Here is an 18,255-nt window from a genome sequence, read left to right as displayed (position 1 = left end):
TATTTCCTAGCCTTGTTCTTTTAGATAATGAAGCGTTGTTGAGCATGATTTAATGCTATATCTAATTGTAAGTGACATTTGCAACGAAAAATATCATGCACACCAACCTTTGAAAAGAAGCCCAAAGTGAGTAATTTCTCCCCAAAATAATGTTGGAATCCATTCGCATGGCGTTGGGTAGCATGCCCTCGTAACGACAAAGCATGCCTCGACCTTAACCGATGCCTCAGAACAGATCCATCTGGTGACTGCTGAGGTGATTGCGGAGTTGGCTGGAGATGCAGCACCCAAGCAGGCCAGTAAGTCCCTTTGCGAGAGGCTGCAGAACTCCTTCAGAAAGTGCCACACCATGGTTCCTGAGTACTCCTCTGGAGAACCAAGTCGTGGACATCACAACTTTGGTAGCTTCCAGGGGCGGATAGGAATGCAGCCAGAACAGTTTATCCTCCAACACTTGAGTCCTGGCCATACTCGGTTTTCCCAAGGTTTGAGCATGTTGATGTCGTCCGAAAGTATGTACTCACCTTGGGGGTAGTGAGAAAGGGGTCTGGTAAGCATCTGGCCAAGCAGGCCCAGTCGGGCATCTGGTGCCTCAGAACTTTCCTGGTCCACCACACCCCCCATGTCGTCTGAAAAGACTTCAGGAGGTGTATGCTGAGCAGGCCAAGTGAGATGTACCAAGTATAATCAAAAGTATTTCTGGATGAGGATGCAGAGCTACTTCAGAAGGAAGAATAGCCACACATGAAGGCCAATTGCAGCAGCGATTGAAGGTCAAAGATGCAGATGGTGACATGATGAGCGCTGCTTCCCCTATCTTCATTTCCTGAAATTGCTCAGGAAATACGTGACATTGTCATCACTCAGCAGAGAAAAACCCTGAATAGTTTTAGAGTGGCCTTTTATTGTGGCCAGCCTAAGGCACACCTCTGCAATAATTATGATGTCTTATCAGCATCTTGATATGCCACACCTGTGAGGAGGATGGATTATCTCGGCAAAGGAGAAGTGCTCACTAACACAGATTTTGACAGATTTGTGAACAATATTTGAGAGAAATAGGCCTTTTGTGGACATGAAGAAAGTCTTAGATCTTTGAGTTCAGCTCATGATAAATGGGGGCAAGAAAAGTGGTGCGTTTATGTAAATGGGGTGTTACACCACACTAAAGACAAAATGCCCCTTACTGTTGGGTAAAATACCCCCAATAAAGATTTATTACATATTTTGGTGTCAAATCATTTTATCAATGAAATCTATACCATACCATTGAAAATAATTCAATCTTGATAGCAGTATTTATGTGAGTTAACAAAACCAATTTTAACCGTGGTATTGTACATTACAATATTAAAAGGCAAAAAGCTCTGTATAACATTACAATTTAAAATATCTTTTGATGACTATTTTTAAATGTTTTGTTAACCATGTGAAAGTACTAAGTTAAAAACATTAAATTAATAATATTGAGCAATTCAATATCAGTGCCAGTTGATAGGCCTATTATAATAGATGTTAATATATGCTCAGTAAACTAGCAATTAGACTTAACTAATTTTATTAAACAATAGCTTGAACTTTTATTTCAGCACATTTTGTTACCCCCGTGGCGTTTTCCCACAAAGGAGAGGGGGCGTTTAGCCCCAAACATGATGGCCACAAAAAACAGGATTGATATGAAAAAGTATTGTACATTTTTTCTCTGAACAAGTGGATTACTTAGCCTTCCCACTGACATATCAAAAAACAGTTTATAGGTCTATCTTCATCACATCACATGACAATATTTTCTAAATGACAAAAGATAGGATCAACTTAGGTCAAAACCATTTTTGTGGAATTGCTTGCTCAGTTGAGAGGATTTCACCACATTTTATAGATTAACAAGAAGAGTGCCAACCAAGGAATGTGTGGAAATAACGTTTGCCGTCATTTGTAGGTTTTGTGGAGAATTGCGGGGGCGTTTAACCCAGGGAGGCGTTTAACCCCAAGCCACACATTTTAAGTGTGCCAGGAGTTTAAAAAATCTAAATTTTCTCGTTGTATTCATATATTCAAAATAGAAAATCTGAAAAATGTATTAAATTAAAAACATACTTCTTTAGGCTAATAGGTAGAATATGATGATGATCAACAATTCCAATGGTTGATACCAGAAATTCAATTATTGATATCCAAAATTCGAATTGATTTTAAAAATGCAATTGTACCGGTATTGGTTGTCTTTCACGTGAGTGTTTGCAATGGAAGAGAATCGTAACGATTGGCTTATTTGCGGCAGCCAAATGACAGTCCATTGATGAGTTATAGCCTACAGTTATAATCAACTGTTACCCACCTGTGTCTGGTATAACCAGTGGCCTGGTGTAAGTACTGTAATTTTCTTGGAAGACTGATTTCTAAATATACAGAACTTCATATAATTGTATTGTTGTTGTTGAAATGTATATTTATCACGATCATGACCAGTAGTATTAATAATTGACTTCAGCTAGCTGCTTCTTGTTTATTGGACTCAGCAGTCGGAACACAGGGAATGTTCCAAAATCTGCTGGGAAAACATTCTCAAAGCATTTTTATGTGTAAATATGCAGCTGTATGTGTAATTCTTACATCGTCTAGGCCTAATGTTTTTAACTCTTGCAAAGGAGTACCGTTGCAAATGTTTTCTCGCAAGTCTTGACGGCTGCACAGATCCCGAAATACAACCACAAAATGCAAAAGCGTTGATTAACAAGTTAATCGTTTAATTTTTTTTTGCCTACAATACTTTAAGGCGTTACGTTGAGCCCAAGTCCGTCCCTGCTTACACAATATCCTGAAAGAGAAAGCACGGATCTACTTGAGAAGTTGAAAGACGGATTGTCTCATATTGTAGCACGAGCACGCAAACCCTCCAGCAGTTGCAGTGACAATATTTCCGCGTGGAATATAAATACCGCGTGTTAAAAAAAGTTTAAATCGAAAGAATGGCAGAGATGATGGGCAATGATGTATCACTGTATGATAAGGAAAATGATTTGGTTACAACAGATGATGGAGACGAGACACTGGTAATATCCCGCTCTATTATTTTGTAAATGTATCAGATTTCCAAACCTTTATCCATCAAACTTGCATGTGATTTGAAACTTCTAAAGCATTACATTAATTGCAGAAAACCAGGGGCACTGGCATTCCTCTCTCGACGAAGATTTGTTTTGGAATTGGTGGCATGCCCTATCAGATGACGTCCACTGCAAAGGGATTCTTTCTGCAAATTTTCCTGCTAGACGTTGTACAGGTCAGTGCTGTGGCCTGCCTTAATGACCCATCGTTGTATTCTAATGTCAACTTCTCCACACCAATATTCATAATGATGATTATAATGTCAGCATTATCATTAATTATTGTGTGTATCCACTGATATTGTTTCCCAACGAACTGGGTGTTCTCCGTTCAAGTTCTTACATTTTGCAATGTTTTATTTTTGTGGGTTTGAGTTATAAGCCTGTGGTATTTTTTTGTTGTTGTTTTTTTTACAAATATTTAAGTAATATATTTGATATATGATTTAAGATTATTTTCTTGCTTCAGCTGCTCTGTTGAGTTTCATAAAAAAGCTGTTTCTCCTTTCCACTAACTTCTCCTTTATGCCTGAAATGCTTCCTTAGCTCTAACTCCATATCAATATTATACTACTTTACTAACATCACAGCACATTTAATGTATCCTGTGAATTATTACTATTTGGTATTAAAGAGAGTTCTCAGCAGTCAAAACAAGGCAGATCGGTCTTCCTCTTACTTCCTCTTCCGTCTTCCTCTTACATTCCTCTTAATTACATTGAACGCTGAACAATGTCGTAACTAAACTTACAGATAGAGGCACTTTTTGTTAACCACCAAACCACTCCCACAATTACCCAAACATTTTTCCTTACCTCTAGATGGAGGCCTTCTATGCATCACTCATCCTATTCCTTGGCCGTGCGTGGGATGCCATGACTGATCCACTAGTAGGATATATGGTCACCAAGAGTGGACGGACGCGGATTGGCAAACTTATCCCCTGGTGAGCAGTTTTAGATGTATGCACCTCTGGCATTAGCTGACAACTGACAATGTATTTTATTCAGCGCCTGAATGTTGCAGTTGTGAAGTAATTGGCTTACAGTTATCTGCCTCACTGCAAGACCAGAGTTTTAATCCTGCTGGCAGATTATTCCAGGGGTCCCGCAGAGGGTCGAGCAGTTAGCCAGCACTGTGTAGATTTAGGGGGCTAGTAATCAAATATGGTTGCCTTCCTCTAGCTTTCCTTGAGACGGCTTGGGTGCCTGTGAGTTCAATCGATGTAGAAGGCCAGAAAGTGCATTCCTTCGGGTTCATAAAGTTTCTGGTGTACACTTCATGATTGAGCAAGCAGCGTTATAAGAAAGAGAGGCACTAGATGCGCTTTGGGAGACAGGTACCTCAACATTGACTGTCCTGAATCCGCTGGGAGTGGATGCAATGAAGCAAGACCTTTAATCAAGAATGTTATTATGAAATTCTGGAGAAAAAAATATTTACTAAATTAAAATACTTCATCTAGGATAGCTGATCTGCCCATGATTTTCAGAACTCAAGTTATCAGTAATATTCCATCCCACCCTTAGGATTGTGTTCAGCATGCCACTAGGTGTCTTGGCGTACTTCTTGATGTGGTTCACGCCCCAGCAGTCCATGACTCCCTCCTTCAGTTTTTTCTGGTTCTTTATCTGGAGCTGTCTTTTTGATGCCTTCATGACTGTGAGTTTGTAGACACATTCCATTTTCTTGCAGAGTTGATAGAGTTAAGGTGAACCCAATAGCACTGTAGTTACAGTCTATTTCTTCCCTATCCAGTGTTACCATGTCCCCTACTCTTCCCTGACAATGTTTCTCGGGGGAAACCAGAAGGACAGAGACTCTGCCACCGGCTACAGTAAGGAATCCTCATCAGACATTAAAAAATATTTTTTGTAACTTCAGTAATTAAATCACTCATCAGACATTAAAAAATATTTTTTGTAACTTCAACCAGAACCTAATTTTAAGTAATGTGATTAAACAGGTTCCAAGTCATCCAACATTTTTTATTTTGATTCATTAAACATTGTTCCTGGAGCCCAATTATTTACAGGTCCTTTCAGTTTTCTGTTTTTACACCTAATTTATACAGGGAAGATCAAACTGAGACCAGGGTCTCATTTACAGTGGAGAGCCCTGTGTTACAAAAATAAAAACAAAATACAGACAAACCTTATTTACAAATAACAATCTAATTTTACTATAAAATGGTCATTCAACACATCTTCAAATTGTGTCATAGGTGTCAGGTTATGGGCATGAAAGCTTAACACAATGCATGAATTACTGACTGAAACTCCACAGACGATCATCTGTCAGTTTCTGATTGGAGGATAATAGGCTGTGTTGGGGTTACCTATATGATCATTTACTGCCTTTTCTAAAATAAAAGACTGTTAACTTTTTAGTTATTGGAGAACATTTAACACCAAAGAACATCAACATCATGGACTCGTGCAAATACAGACGTTCGTTTCCTGACTATGGGTTTCTGATTTTTATCATGGTTCAAAAGTGGAAAGAATCTAACATAGGCATTGTGGCCTTCAACTTTAGTTAATCCTGTAGAACTTTCCAAAAGTTGGGGCGAAGTAGTTAATTGACAATTTACCTATATCAGAGTAAGCCCGAGATATCTCTAGCACTAGCCAATCCTGTGACCAAATTTGCTAGCTGCTATTTCTACACTTAATTTTTGAGGCAAGATAGCTTGGAGGTTTCTGTAGGACTGCCAAGCAAACCAATGTCTGGCCCTTCTGGAAGTCAAGGAATCCCTGACGCATATAAAAGACAGTTGTGTACAAAAGCTTGCAATTGTAATAAACAATAATTCTGCATGATGAACTGAATCCAGAGATTTCAGAATAGATGCTGAAGCATGCTTGTATAGTTAGGTCCGGAAATAATTGGACACTGACAAGTTTGGTTATTTTGGCTGTTGACTAAAATATATTCAGGTAACAGTTAAATAATGAACATGAGCTCAACATGCAGTCTCATGCAGAGGGTATTCACTTACCAATTGGAGGAAGAGTTTAGGAATTACAACTCTTTAATATGTAGCCCCCTCTTTTTCAAGGGACCAAAAGTAATTGGACAATATCCTAAAAAGCTGTTTCATGGACAGGTGTGGGCTATTCCTTTGTTATTTCTTCATCAATTAAGCAAGTGAAAGGTCTGGAGTTGATTGCAGGTGTGGCATTTGCATTTTGAAGCTGTTTCTGTGAACCCACAACATGCGGTCAAAGGAGCTCTCGGTGCAAGTGAAACAGGACATCCTCAGGCTGCCAAGAAATAAATAAATCAGAGAGATAGCAGGAACATTAGGAGTGGCCAAATCAACAGTTCGGTACATTATGAGAAAAAAAGAGCTCTGGTGAGCTCTGCAACAACAAAAGGCCTGGACATCATGGAAGAAAACAGTGATGGATGATTGTAGTATCCTTTTTGTGCTAAAGAAAAACCGTATCACAACATCCAGCCAAGTGAAAAACACTCTCCAGGAGGTAGGCATTAGTGTTGCACGGTATACCAGTACTGGTACCGTACCAAGCTGGCTTTTTCGGAACGGTACTGTACGGGCATTAAAAAAAACGGTACTTTTATGCGCCGCAAAAGGCAGTTGAACCTCAGCGATAAAAGCTGTAATGTGTCTTCAAGAAAAGTGGACCTGCGTGTGACATCACCCACGTGCTCTGCTACATGCGACCGGTTTGTGTTTGAGCCAGAGCCAAAAGGGCAAAAGGAGGATCGTCGTGGACTAGCGATTGATACTGCTAGAGAAATGGCGGCTGCAAAACCAAAACTTGTTGATAAACAAGGAGCTCGGAGTGAGATATGGCGATACTTTGGTTTCAAGGCGACCTCAAAAACTTAGAAGCACCTATATGCAAGAAGTGCTTCAAATCATGTTCAGCAACACTAGGAAAGGAGGCAACACTAGGAACATCGATTAGCATTTTAATGACAGTCACCCAAACCTCTATAAAATGTTTTTAATGTTTACAAATCCCATAAATGAAGTAGTCATAAATAAAATAATGAATTCAATTCGAAAGAAATATGTAATTTTTACAAAACGATATATTAACAAAATCGTTCAATGTTTAAATTCTGTGTTCATATCAGTGATAAAAAAAGTATATTCTATTTAAAGCTCATTTTATTTATGCTTACATTTCTCTACACATTGTAGAAGGTTCCAATTGAAAATAAGACTAAACCATTGTCGAATTACTCCATTTCAATTAAATCATGAGTATCGTTTCAGAATCGAGTACCGCGATACTACACTTGGTATCAGTATCGAAGTCCAAATTTGGTATCATGACAACACTAGTAGGTAAATCATTATCCAAGTCTGTCATAAAGAGGAGACTTCACAAGTGTAAATACAGAGGATTTACCACAATGTGCAAACCATTCATAAGCCTCAAGAATAGAAAGGCCAGATTTAGCCAAAAAACATCTGAAAAAAGCCAGCCCAGTTCTGGAACAGGATTCTTTGGACAGTTGAAACTAAGACAAACCTGTACCAGAATGAACGAAAGAAAAAAGTAGGGAGAAGGCTTGGAACGGCTCATGATCCGAAGCATACCACATCATCTGTAAAACACGGTGGAGACAGTTTGATGGCATGGGCAGGCATGCCTTCCGATGGCACTGGGTCACTAGTGTTTATTGATGATAAGACAGAAGCAGCCGGATTAATTCTGAAGTGTATATTGTCTGCTCAGATTCAGCCAAATTCAGCTAAGTTCATTGGATTGCACTTCACTTTACAGATGGACAATGACCCAAAACATACTGCGAAAGCAACCCAAGATTTTGGAAGTGGAATATTCTGCAATGACCGAGTCAATCACCTGATCTCAACCTGATTGAGCATGCATTTCACTTGCTGAAGACAAAATGTAATGCAGAAAGACCCACGGACAAACAACAACTGAAGACAGCTGAAGTAAAGACCTGGCAAGCATCACAAAGGAGGAAACCCAGCGTTTGGTGATGTCCATGCATTCCAGACTTCAAGCAGTCAACAAAGTATTAACCATTTTATTAATTATATTAATTTGTCCAATTACATTTGAGCCCCTGGCATAAGTGGACTGTGTATGAAAATGTTTGCGATACCTAAACGTTTCCTATATATTTTCATTCAGTCTGCACTTCATTTGCACCTCAGTTGTTTCATTACATATCCGTTGTGGTAGCCTACAGAGACTAAGTTATGAAAATTGTGTCAGTGTCCAAATATTTCTAGACCTAACTGTATAGTACATCCCCATAATTCAGGACTGACATAAAATTTGCCAGAACAATTTCATTTCTATGTCGAGGTGACAGACATTTTCTTTCTATAAAATAAACCAATTTTAATCTTCAATTTTCAAATTTTTTTTGGCAAACTTTAGTAAACTTATAGTAACATTTTGAACAACAAGGGTCACTTTGTGCCGGTTGAAAATCAAACACTGCCAAATAACCTTCTATATCATCAATATTCCATTTTACAGAGATGCACCGTTACCACCTTTTCATTGTCGATACCGATTCAGAGTACTAAAAGGACTGAAAGGATCTGATTACTTAAGTTCATAAAAAATTGGCACACATTTCTAAAAACTTGTTTTTGTGTTGCCATTATTGTTTGAGTGTAGATTTGCCATTTTGCGATGTTCATTTGTTAATTCATAACTCATTTGTTAATTCAATTCTCTCTACTCAGGAATGGGGATGGAGATGTTTGCAACACTGGCTGGTGCAACCATTCAGGGTCAAATTGTGGGGGTGTATCATGCTAAGACAGCACAGCTCTGCAGCCAGCTAAACCAGAGTGAAAACTCCACCTCACGCCTCACCGATTCCCTTCAGAACACGGTTTGGTCAAACATCTCCAAATCGTTTAACTCATAATACTGTCACTATCTTTTGTAGCAGAGATGACAACACTTAGTCACTTAAGTTCCGCAATAGCAGAAGTGTGACAGAGAAACTGTTAGTGTTTGCCTGAACTACAGATGTTCAGTTGAAGCATTGCAGTTACATGTACTTCTTTATTGCTGGTCATCACAGCATGCTATCTTAAGTGATAAATGTCCTGTCTAAACAGTATACATTTTCGTTTTTCCAATAAGTTTGGTGCTTTGTGTTTTAATTAATATACATTTTGATTGCTATTAATTTGTCATTTTCTAACTTGGTTTCAGAGAAGTGCTTATAATTATGCTGCTTTAGTTTTGGGTGTATTCTACTTCCTGTGTTGTGTTGTGCTGTTTCTGGGTGTGAAGGAGAAGTTAGGTGAGTGTTAAGTGTCTTTGGGGCTCTATGAAATTTAAATAAATTACAGTTGGACTGTGGCAGAGGAGCCATTCGGCTATATAAGGATAAATTATTAACTTTCCTCCCCAGCTCCACTCAGTACCCTGGACCAGATACGCATGCCCTACCTTGCAGGTATGAAGATGGTGGTGGGACACACCCCGTACATGAAGCTTGTGTTTGGATTTCTCTTTACTTCACTTGCCTTCCAGGTGAGTGTGTTTACAGTAAAGTCTGTTTATGCATGTGTCTGGAGGGGGGGGCTGTTGTTGCAGGACCTGGACATTCGTAGACATGCCCGACTTGTTGATCTGATAGCTACAGAGATGTGATAAGTAGTCTCGCCTACTATGCCCATCCACAAACATTTCTAGTGTTAATGTGTTCTCCGGTGTCTTCAATACACCTAATGATGTTGTGGGTGGAGGCCACTGGGAGCTGCTCATTCTGGAGGTAGGCTGCTCATTTGACAGCTACGCCAAGCAGGCCTTTGCTGTATCGGACTCTCTGTATCATGCCCACACAACCTCTGTTTTCAACACAAATCGTTTGATATTTGGGAGTCTGGACCCTCGTAGTTGTGCAGATAACTTGATAGGTAGAGTTTGAATCCGTTGTTCCGCTTGCTTTTTGAAGCAGGGGACCAGGCATCAACAATTCGATGGACATCACTAATGCTTATTTTAGGCAGGTCTTGGAGACATCTACTAAAAACTGAAATTTTGGGCAACGCGGGTGATCGCCTTCTGTAAACCGGAAAATTATATGCCGATATCTGGCTAAAGTGGAAGTTCGTCCATACCCTTGTGCACAGAGCCTATTATCAGTTTTAAACACGTATTTATAATTATGTCTGTTTTTATCTATTTTTCTCTGTGAACATAAATAGCCATTGGTCAAACCACTAAGCTGGAGGACCGCTTATGAAGCCAATAATGTTGTAGAAATCTGCATCCAAAATAAACTGTTGAGTCACTGAAAACAGACTATCGAGTCTATAAAAAGGGTTAGGGTTAGATAAGCGAGTCCTTTGCGAACTGTAAATCACAAGTCTTTGATTGGATATGACAACTGATGAGGTCAGGTGTCATTACTGGTGATGCAGCACTACAGATCAGTCAGGCTGGCTCTGTACTTGAATTTCATCTGTTCCTCAATGGTCTGTAGCTTGATTCAAAGAGCACAAGAGGCCTCAAGTGTCCTAACTCTTGGAAAGGTACAGACTGTCACAAATTAAACGAAAAACCAACAAAGTGTATCATTAATGTGTTGGGCCACAACAAGCCTCCAGAACAGCTTCTACAAATCTCTGGATCTTAGCTGGAGGGATGGAACCCCATTCTTCCAAAAGATATTCCCTCATTTGGAGTTTTGAAGGTGGAGAGTGCGCTCCAACTCTTTGGTCCACAATGTGTTTTGAGTGTTCATTTGGGTTGAGCTCTGGTTACAGCGAATGCAATAGCATATTGTCACACGTCAGATCACATACTCATTAAATTTGCAGTGTATCGTTCTCTTGCGCTCACACACTTGACATGAATTTTATGAAGAATGACTCATCCAAATGCATCACTTTTTCTACATCTCTAAAGACCAGTGCCTATGGTTTTTGTACTACACAGTCAAATGTGCATTTGTCTCTGTAATAAGGAGTTTACTTCACTGCAATCCCTCTTTTTTTTTTTTAACAAGAAACCAGGCAAGCCTAGTTCAGCCGACCCACAACAACAAGTGTAGATCGCAAGATTCAAACCCGGGTCATTCATGTGAAAGGTTGTCTTAAACCCCATCAAATTTATGACATTATATAATTTTGTCACGCATTAACATCATATCAAGTTTGAATATTTCGTTAGATATCATTAACCATAGTGTTAAACTGAGTAACATTTCTTATTAAGTTTTCCTCCACCACAAATAGCATCTATGAACTTTATGGCTTTTGCCGCTGGCCGTTTTAACAGCTTATTAGCCATTAGTTAATGACATTGACACAATAACTACTGTATCAATACAGGGTTACAATAACTGACTTTTTCGTCCAGTGAAAAGACGAGAGTTTTGTGCAGTCAGCAACATTGTCTATGCTGAACAAATCTTAAGACAATTCGAAAATCCACCAGAAATAGTCACAATATAACAGTAAACTGTTTAATTTTAGGCTTTTAAATAACCTAGCTATTGAAGGTTGTAGCCAGCAAAGTTTTTGTCTATCCTGAACAAATCCTCTTTTGCCACTGGCCATTTTAACCGCTAATTAGACATTCGTAAATTACGCTGATACAGTATCTATCATTATAGGTGACAATAGTGATGGCCATTCGAGGCTTCATTACTGTTCTTCTAGCAGCAGGATATTATGCTAGCAGCGCTAACTCAGATTTTCCTTTTCAAAATAAGTCATCATTAAAATATATAAGGTATTATAATTAACAATCTAGTCTGTACATTTTATGTTTAATGTCCCTTCCAATATTATTATTGTCTGTTCTTTTTCAAAGACTAGATTGTTAACTATATTGCCTTGTAAATTTCAATGATGGCTTTTATTGTGATAAAGAAAATGTGAGTGCTGCCAGCATAATATCCTGCTGCTCTGTGACTTTTTCATCAAGTGAAAAGACGAGAGAATTGTGTAGCCAGCGAAGTGTTTGTCAGTCCTGAACAAATCCTAATATCCATTAGAACTGTTTTATTTTAGGCTTCCAATTATGTAGCTACAGAAGGTTGTAGCTAGTGAAGCATTTGTCTGTCCTGAACACATCCTGAGGCATAATATGTTTATCAGTGATGGGAGGAGAACGCTAGACCTGCTGTGAGTGAGTGACATTTGCTCTTCTAGGCTGGCTCCGTTAACGCGGTCCGGCAAAAAAAAGGGTCCTCTTCACCAATACTTCAAAATAAAATGCCCGTGTATAATCTTTACAGCATCCTTCCCCTACATATGTATGATGGTGATTATAAAGATGAGGACTGACAAATGTATTAGTATATCTTGGATCACATAATCTCTTTATTTCCTGTCATTGTCAACTTTCCCTAGATGGCTCAAGGAAACTTTGCCCTCTTCTGTACCCATGCTGCCGGTCTTGGTGCCTATTTCCAGCATCTCGTCCTCATCCTACTTGTGAGTAAAGTAACCACAATGACACTAATTTGAAATGGTCACAAACAGTTAAGGTAACATGTCTTTTTTTTGGTCTATTCTTGTCTAGACAGCTGCCACACTATCTATCCCCATATGGCAGAATCTCCTTGTGAGACTGGGGAAGAAGACAACACTCTTTATTGGACTATCTGTAAGTTTAGTTTTATAAAATGAGACGTATGAATATACATTATTGCTCATTAATAATCCTTACAATTTTAACTTTACCACTCTTTGTCTGGTTGATTTTCAGATATATGCACCTGCCCTTGTGATCATTGCTTTCATACAGGGCAACCTGCCTGTCTTCATCATTATGGCCATCATATCTGGATCCAGCCTATCAGCCCTCTACTTGCTGCCCTGGTTAGTGTGTGTGTGTGTGTGTGTGTGTGTGTGTGTGTGTGTGTGTGTGTGTGTGTGTGTGTGTGTGTGTGTGTGTGTGTGGTCAAAACAAAATTGATACCTTACTGGCAAGGCAAGCACTGTCCAGGTTTGGGAGTTTGATAATCTAATACGTTGCCTAGTCTCTAGTGACGCAATGTGGCACTAGTAAGCTCAATCGAGGTAGAATGCCTGAGAATGCTCTCCTTTCGGCACATAAGGATTCCAGAATAGACTTGAGCAAAAGAGCATGATAAGCACTAGAATGACATTGGATGTGCATTGAAAAAGACAACTTGGTGGGGTGGGTTATCAAAACTTGGATATCACCAAAGTCATGTAATAATTATAATATTATCAGCCAGTATAAAAGAAAACAAATATACAGTACATTTATGTACAGGGCTATGAAAAAGTGTTTGCCCCCTATCAGATTTTCTGCATTGCACATTGTTCACATCACATTTTACCATATCTTTTTGTGTGTTGTAGTGATATTTTGAGTCTGAAATATTACTATTAGGTTTAGCGCCTTTTTCATCTGTTTTGTGGTAATCGAACATGCAGTCCTCAGGCGTGAAACACTCCCCATCCTTGTTAACTTAACCTAATGAAATGTATTATTAAGGTCATGTGTTTACTACTTTGGTAAAAAAATAGGGCTTACTGACATTAGGATACATTTTGAGAGACATATCAAAGAACACTCAAGACTAGGGATGTACACTGGACAAGGTTTTACTATCAGAATACTTTGTGTTATTATTCGAATAGAATCTCTATTTTTAAAAACTACCGATACAACATGAGCCCCACTATAACGCGCGAAGGAGTGTCGTTCTCATGTAACATCGGCTCAATGGCCGTTTGTGTGAGAAAAGAGCGACCGCGCCTATGGAGGAAGCCGTGTGGTTGACACGCAAAACCCTGCCACAGAACTATAAGACAATATTTAGCAACATATAATTGAGTTTATTGGATGCAAGAGTCTGGAGAAGCTAGTTACCTAAGCTAGCCAGCTAAATGCTATATTTGCTTAACTCACCGTTTTCTGCACTCTTAAAACGCTTTTCGATTCCACTACCAAGCTTTACGTAGCGTTTTATGGCAAATTTTTTTCCCGTAGGTAAAGTAACATTAATTCAGTAAATATATTCCATGTTCCCTTGGATTAGTTAACTTTCATCCACTTGCTGTCATTCAGGACCCCACCACACTACTACCGACTGACGATTGTAAATAACAAACACGTGTGACTGAGCGCACGTCATAAAAACGACTTAGAAACATACGATATGTCATGGCATATCGTCACGTTAACATTTTAGATTAGATTTTTATCAGTATTTCGAAAAATAATATTCAGGTCAATTTATTTAAACAAAATATACATATACGTTAAAAAAAATTATGGGGGAAAAATTGAATAAACACTCAAGTACTGCAATACTAATTTATTTTCAGAAATTCAATTGTTCGTCTATCTGTGTCCATCCCTAATCAAGACTGTATTATTTTGTTGTGTAAACTTGCAGATGTCAATAGCCCAAGACAACACCTTCTGAGTGAGCCACATATTCAATAGAGAGCCCCCTGAGGTTTGGAAGTGTGAAGACAATTACACTGAACAAAATTATAAACAAAATTATAAACGCTTCTGTTTTTGCCCCCATTTATCATGAGCTGAACTCCAATTTCTAAGACTTTCTCTATGTACACAAAAGGCCTAATTCTCTCAAATATTATTCACAAATCTGTCTAAATCTGTGTTAGTGAACACTTCTCCTTTGCCAAGATAATCCACCCACCTCACAGGTGTGGCATATCAAGATGCTGATTAGACAGCATGATTATTGCACATGTGTGCCTTAGGCTGGCCACAATAAAAGGCCACTCTAAAATGTGCAGTTCCATCACACAGCACAATGCCACAGATGTCTCAGGTTTTGAGGCAGCGTGCAATTGGCATGCAGACAGCAGGAATGTCCACCAGAGCTGTTGCCCGTGAATTTAATGTTAATTTCTCGACCATAAGCCGTCTCCAAAGGGGTTTCAGAGGATTTGGCAGTACATCCAACTGGCCTCCAAACCACGGACCACGTGTAACCACACACAGCCCAGGACCTCCACATCCAGCATCTTAACCTCCAAGATCGTATGAGACCAGCCACCCGGACAGCTGCAACAATCAGTTTGCATAAGCAAAGAATTTCTGCACAAACTGTCAAAAACAGTCTCAGGGAAGCTCATCTGCATGCTCGTCGTCCTCATCGGGGTCTCAACCTGACTGCAGTTTGTCGTCGTAACCGACTTGAGTGGGCAAATGCTCACATTCGATGGCGTTTGGCACTTTGGAGAGGTGTTCTGTTCATGGATGAATCCTGGTTTTCACTGTACAGGGCAGATGGCAGACAGCGTGTATGGCGTTGTGTGGGTGAGCGGTTTGCTGATGTCAACGTTGTGGATTGAGTGGCCCATGGTGGTGGTGGGGTTATGGTATGGGCAAGCGTGTGTTATGACCAACAAACACAGGTACATTTTATTGAGGGCCTTCTGAATGCACAGAGATACCGTGATGAGATCCTGAGGTCCATTGTTGTGCCATTCATCCACGACCATCACTTCATGTTGCAGCAAGATAATGCACAGCCCCATGTTGCAAGGATCTGTACACAATTCTTGGAAGCTGAAAACATCCCAGTTCTTGCATGGCCAGCATACTCACCAGACATGTCACCCATTGAGCATGTTTGGGATGCTCTGGATTGGCGTATACGACAGCGTGTTCCAGGTCCTGCCAATATCCAGCAACTTCGCTCAGCCATTGAAGAGGAGTGGACCAACATTCCACAGGTCACAATCAACAAACTGATCAACTCTATGCGAAGGAGATATGTTGCACTGCATGAGGCAAATGGTGGTCACACCAGATACTGACTGGTTTTCGGACCCACCCGGATCCCACCCACCCGGTTCCCCCTGGACCCCCCCCCCCCCCCCCAATACAGCAAAACTGCACATTAATCATGCTGTGCAATAATCATTCTGTCTAATCTTGATATGCCACACCTGTGAGGTGGATAGATTATCTCGGCAAAAGGGAAGTTCTCACTAACACAGATTTAAACAGATTTGTGTTTTTTCTTTTTAGAGAAATAGGCCTTTTGTGTACATAGAGAAAGTCTTAGAAATTGGAGTTCAGCTCATGATAAATGGGGGCAAAAACAAAAGCGTTAATAATTTTGTTCAGTGTATGTTGGAACTGTATCAGGTTTTGCTGCAGTACGTACGCATACTGCTTGATTTGAGTGGTAAATCTCAAACATGCCAGTGTAAATTCAAAGACTATGGAAATGATTAGGCAAACTAAAACTTCTCTCCGAACTGAATGAAGTTTCTGTACAGTGCGTTCGCACATCGCTCGATTTTCCCGCGATTGATTCCAATATAATCTTGAACCCCTCCTGAAAACAGTTTTATTTCATATTAGTCTGGAATGAGTTACAAAGCCATTTCTGAAGTAAGAGCATAACCAAGAAGACTCAAAACCTTGATTGCTGCCAACAGTGTTTTTACAAAGTATTGAAAATAGGGTCTGAAAATGTAGGTACATGAGAATTCAGGTTTTTTAAATTGTCACAACTTTTTAAAAATATGTTATTGCTTTGTTAGTGAACACAGTATTTTGTGTACATTGATGGATCTTTAGCTTCTAAAGCTCTCTATCATTAGAGCTACAGAATAAAAACTTGGGTCAGTAAATTCATGAACATTAAACATTTGTCAGTTTATGGTAATTTCCCTGCTTCCTTTGTGACTGGGGCTCAACAGACACACACACAAACCCACTCCACAGTATTCTCCTCTGTCACTGCTATTTGAAACTGAAATTCCGAAACAATCTGAAATCATTTGTTCCTGAGACATGCCACTCTTAACTAATCTAATAACAGATTGAAGAGTAATTAGTTTATTAGTAAATTGTTTATTTAGCTGAATATTAGACCATTTAACTTCCTTCCTCCACTTGTTCAGGTCTATGCTGCCAGATGTGGTTGATGACTTCAAGGTGAAGAACCCCACCGGTAAAGATCTGGAACCCATGTTCTACTCTTGCTTTGTCTTCTTCAACAAATTTGGAGGGGGGCTGGCTGTGGGCATCTCCACTTTGGTTTTGCAGTAAGTTAAGCTAGTATTGCTACAAATGTAAATTGAATCATGGATTTATTTACATGTACATTACTCTTCACTGGGTGCTGTTTAAAAAATCAATGCATTCAGTCAAGTCTTGTATTTTATACAAAATACACAGTATGACCATATTTATCTGTAGTAATGCAACTTTTTCTGTTAAGTTGCCCTCTAACTGCTTGTTTAGTGTGTATAATACACCTCTGACTCTTAGTTTTGCAGGATATAAGCCTGGAGCCTGCAGCCACAACGCGACAGTGATCACGGTGTTGCGGGTCCTGTTTGCTCCTGTGCCCATGGTCCTCCTCGTTATTGGTTTGGTGTTCTTTTATTTTTACCCAATCAACAAAGAGCGGTGTCTACAAATCCAGGAGGAACTGAAGAAAGCGGAGTGAGTTTCCTTTATGTTATTGGCTGTGATCAAAATGCTTAGTTTGATACCCCTAGTGGGGGGTAGAGTGACCCCTAGTGGTAGACATCAGTGCCTGTGAAGACAATGACAGGAGATGGAGATTGTAGTTAAATGATTATTCGGTTTGACTTATGTATGTTATGTTATTGGTCCTTCTCTCTACAGGAAAAAGGATGGATGCCAAGTGTTGGACTCTGTGCAATTGTAGAGACTCTTCTCATACAAAGCCTAACACTGCATGCCTGTTCACAACTTGCCTGGCATCATGCAAGGAAAGCTTGGTTGTTTCAGGATACACAGGAAATATGTGTATACGATGGAAGAATATTGTCATACTTACAGACTGAAACGCACACGTGACTGGTTTACTCACTTGTTCTATGAGTATTTGCATTGTTTTTTCTCTTGCAAATGTTTTCTATAATACCTCACCATTGTAAATTACTGTTGTGTAATTATTTAGCAACAGTAAGTAGTGTTTAGCAACTGTAACCTCGAGTATTGTTTTTGCATGCCTTATAAACCATAAGTGTTCAAAGGGATCAAGTTGAGCCATTACTGTTGACCATATACGTTTTGTTTTGTTCTACTGTAAAGGATAGCGATGCCGATATTGGAAATATACTTTCTAAAAATAAATTGGACACATGTAAACTAATTGAGGAAAGATGAAACACCAAACCATTTTATTGTTCGTGGTCTGTTATTAT

General features: G+C 39.4%; 1 protein-coding gene across 1 annotated transcript; it reads left to right on the top strand.

The window, feature by feature from the left end:
* Positions 1–2,375: 2,375 nt before the first annotated feature.
* Positions 2,376–18,203, top strand: LOC105013762 (sodium-dependent lysophosphatidylcholine symporter 1). Its single transcript, XM_010875528.4, has 14 exons — positions 2,376–3,053; positions 3,158–3,283; positions 3,929–4,053; positions 4,637–4,769; positions 4,866–4,944; positions 8,818–8,969; positions 9,299–9,389; positions 9,501–9,622; positions 12,454–12,537; positions 12,626–12,709; positions 12,812–12,924; positions 16,978–17,121; positions 17,348–17,524; positions 17,711–18,203. Exons 1-14 carry the CDS (start codon positions 2,970–2,972, stop codon positions 17,751–17,753), a joined length of 1,557 nt encoding a protein of 518 aa, XP_010873830.1. The 5' UTR covers positions 2,376–2,969; the 3' UTR covers positions 17,754–18,203.
* The last annotated feature ends 52 nt before the right edge of the window (positions 18,204–18,255 follow it).

The sequence above is a fragment of the Esox lucius genome, chromosome 12 (genome assembly GCF_011004845.1).
Source record: "Esox lucius isolate fEsoLuc1 chromosome 12, fEsoLuc1.pri, whole genome shotgun sequence".
Lineage (NCBI taxonomy): Eukaryota > Metazoa > Chordata > Actinopteri > Esociformes > Esocidae > Esox > Esox lucius.
The sequence above is the reverse complement of the archived record's forward strand: the minus strand, read 5'-3'. Positions and strand labels throughout refer to the sequence as shown.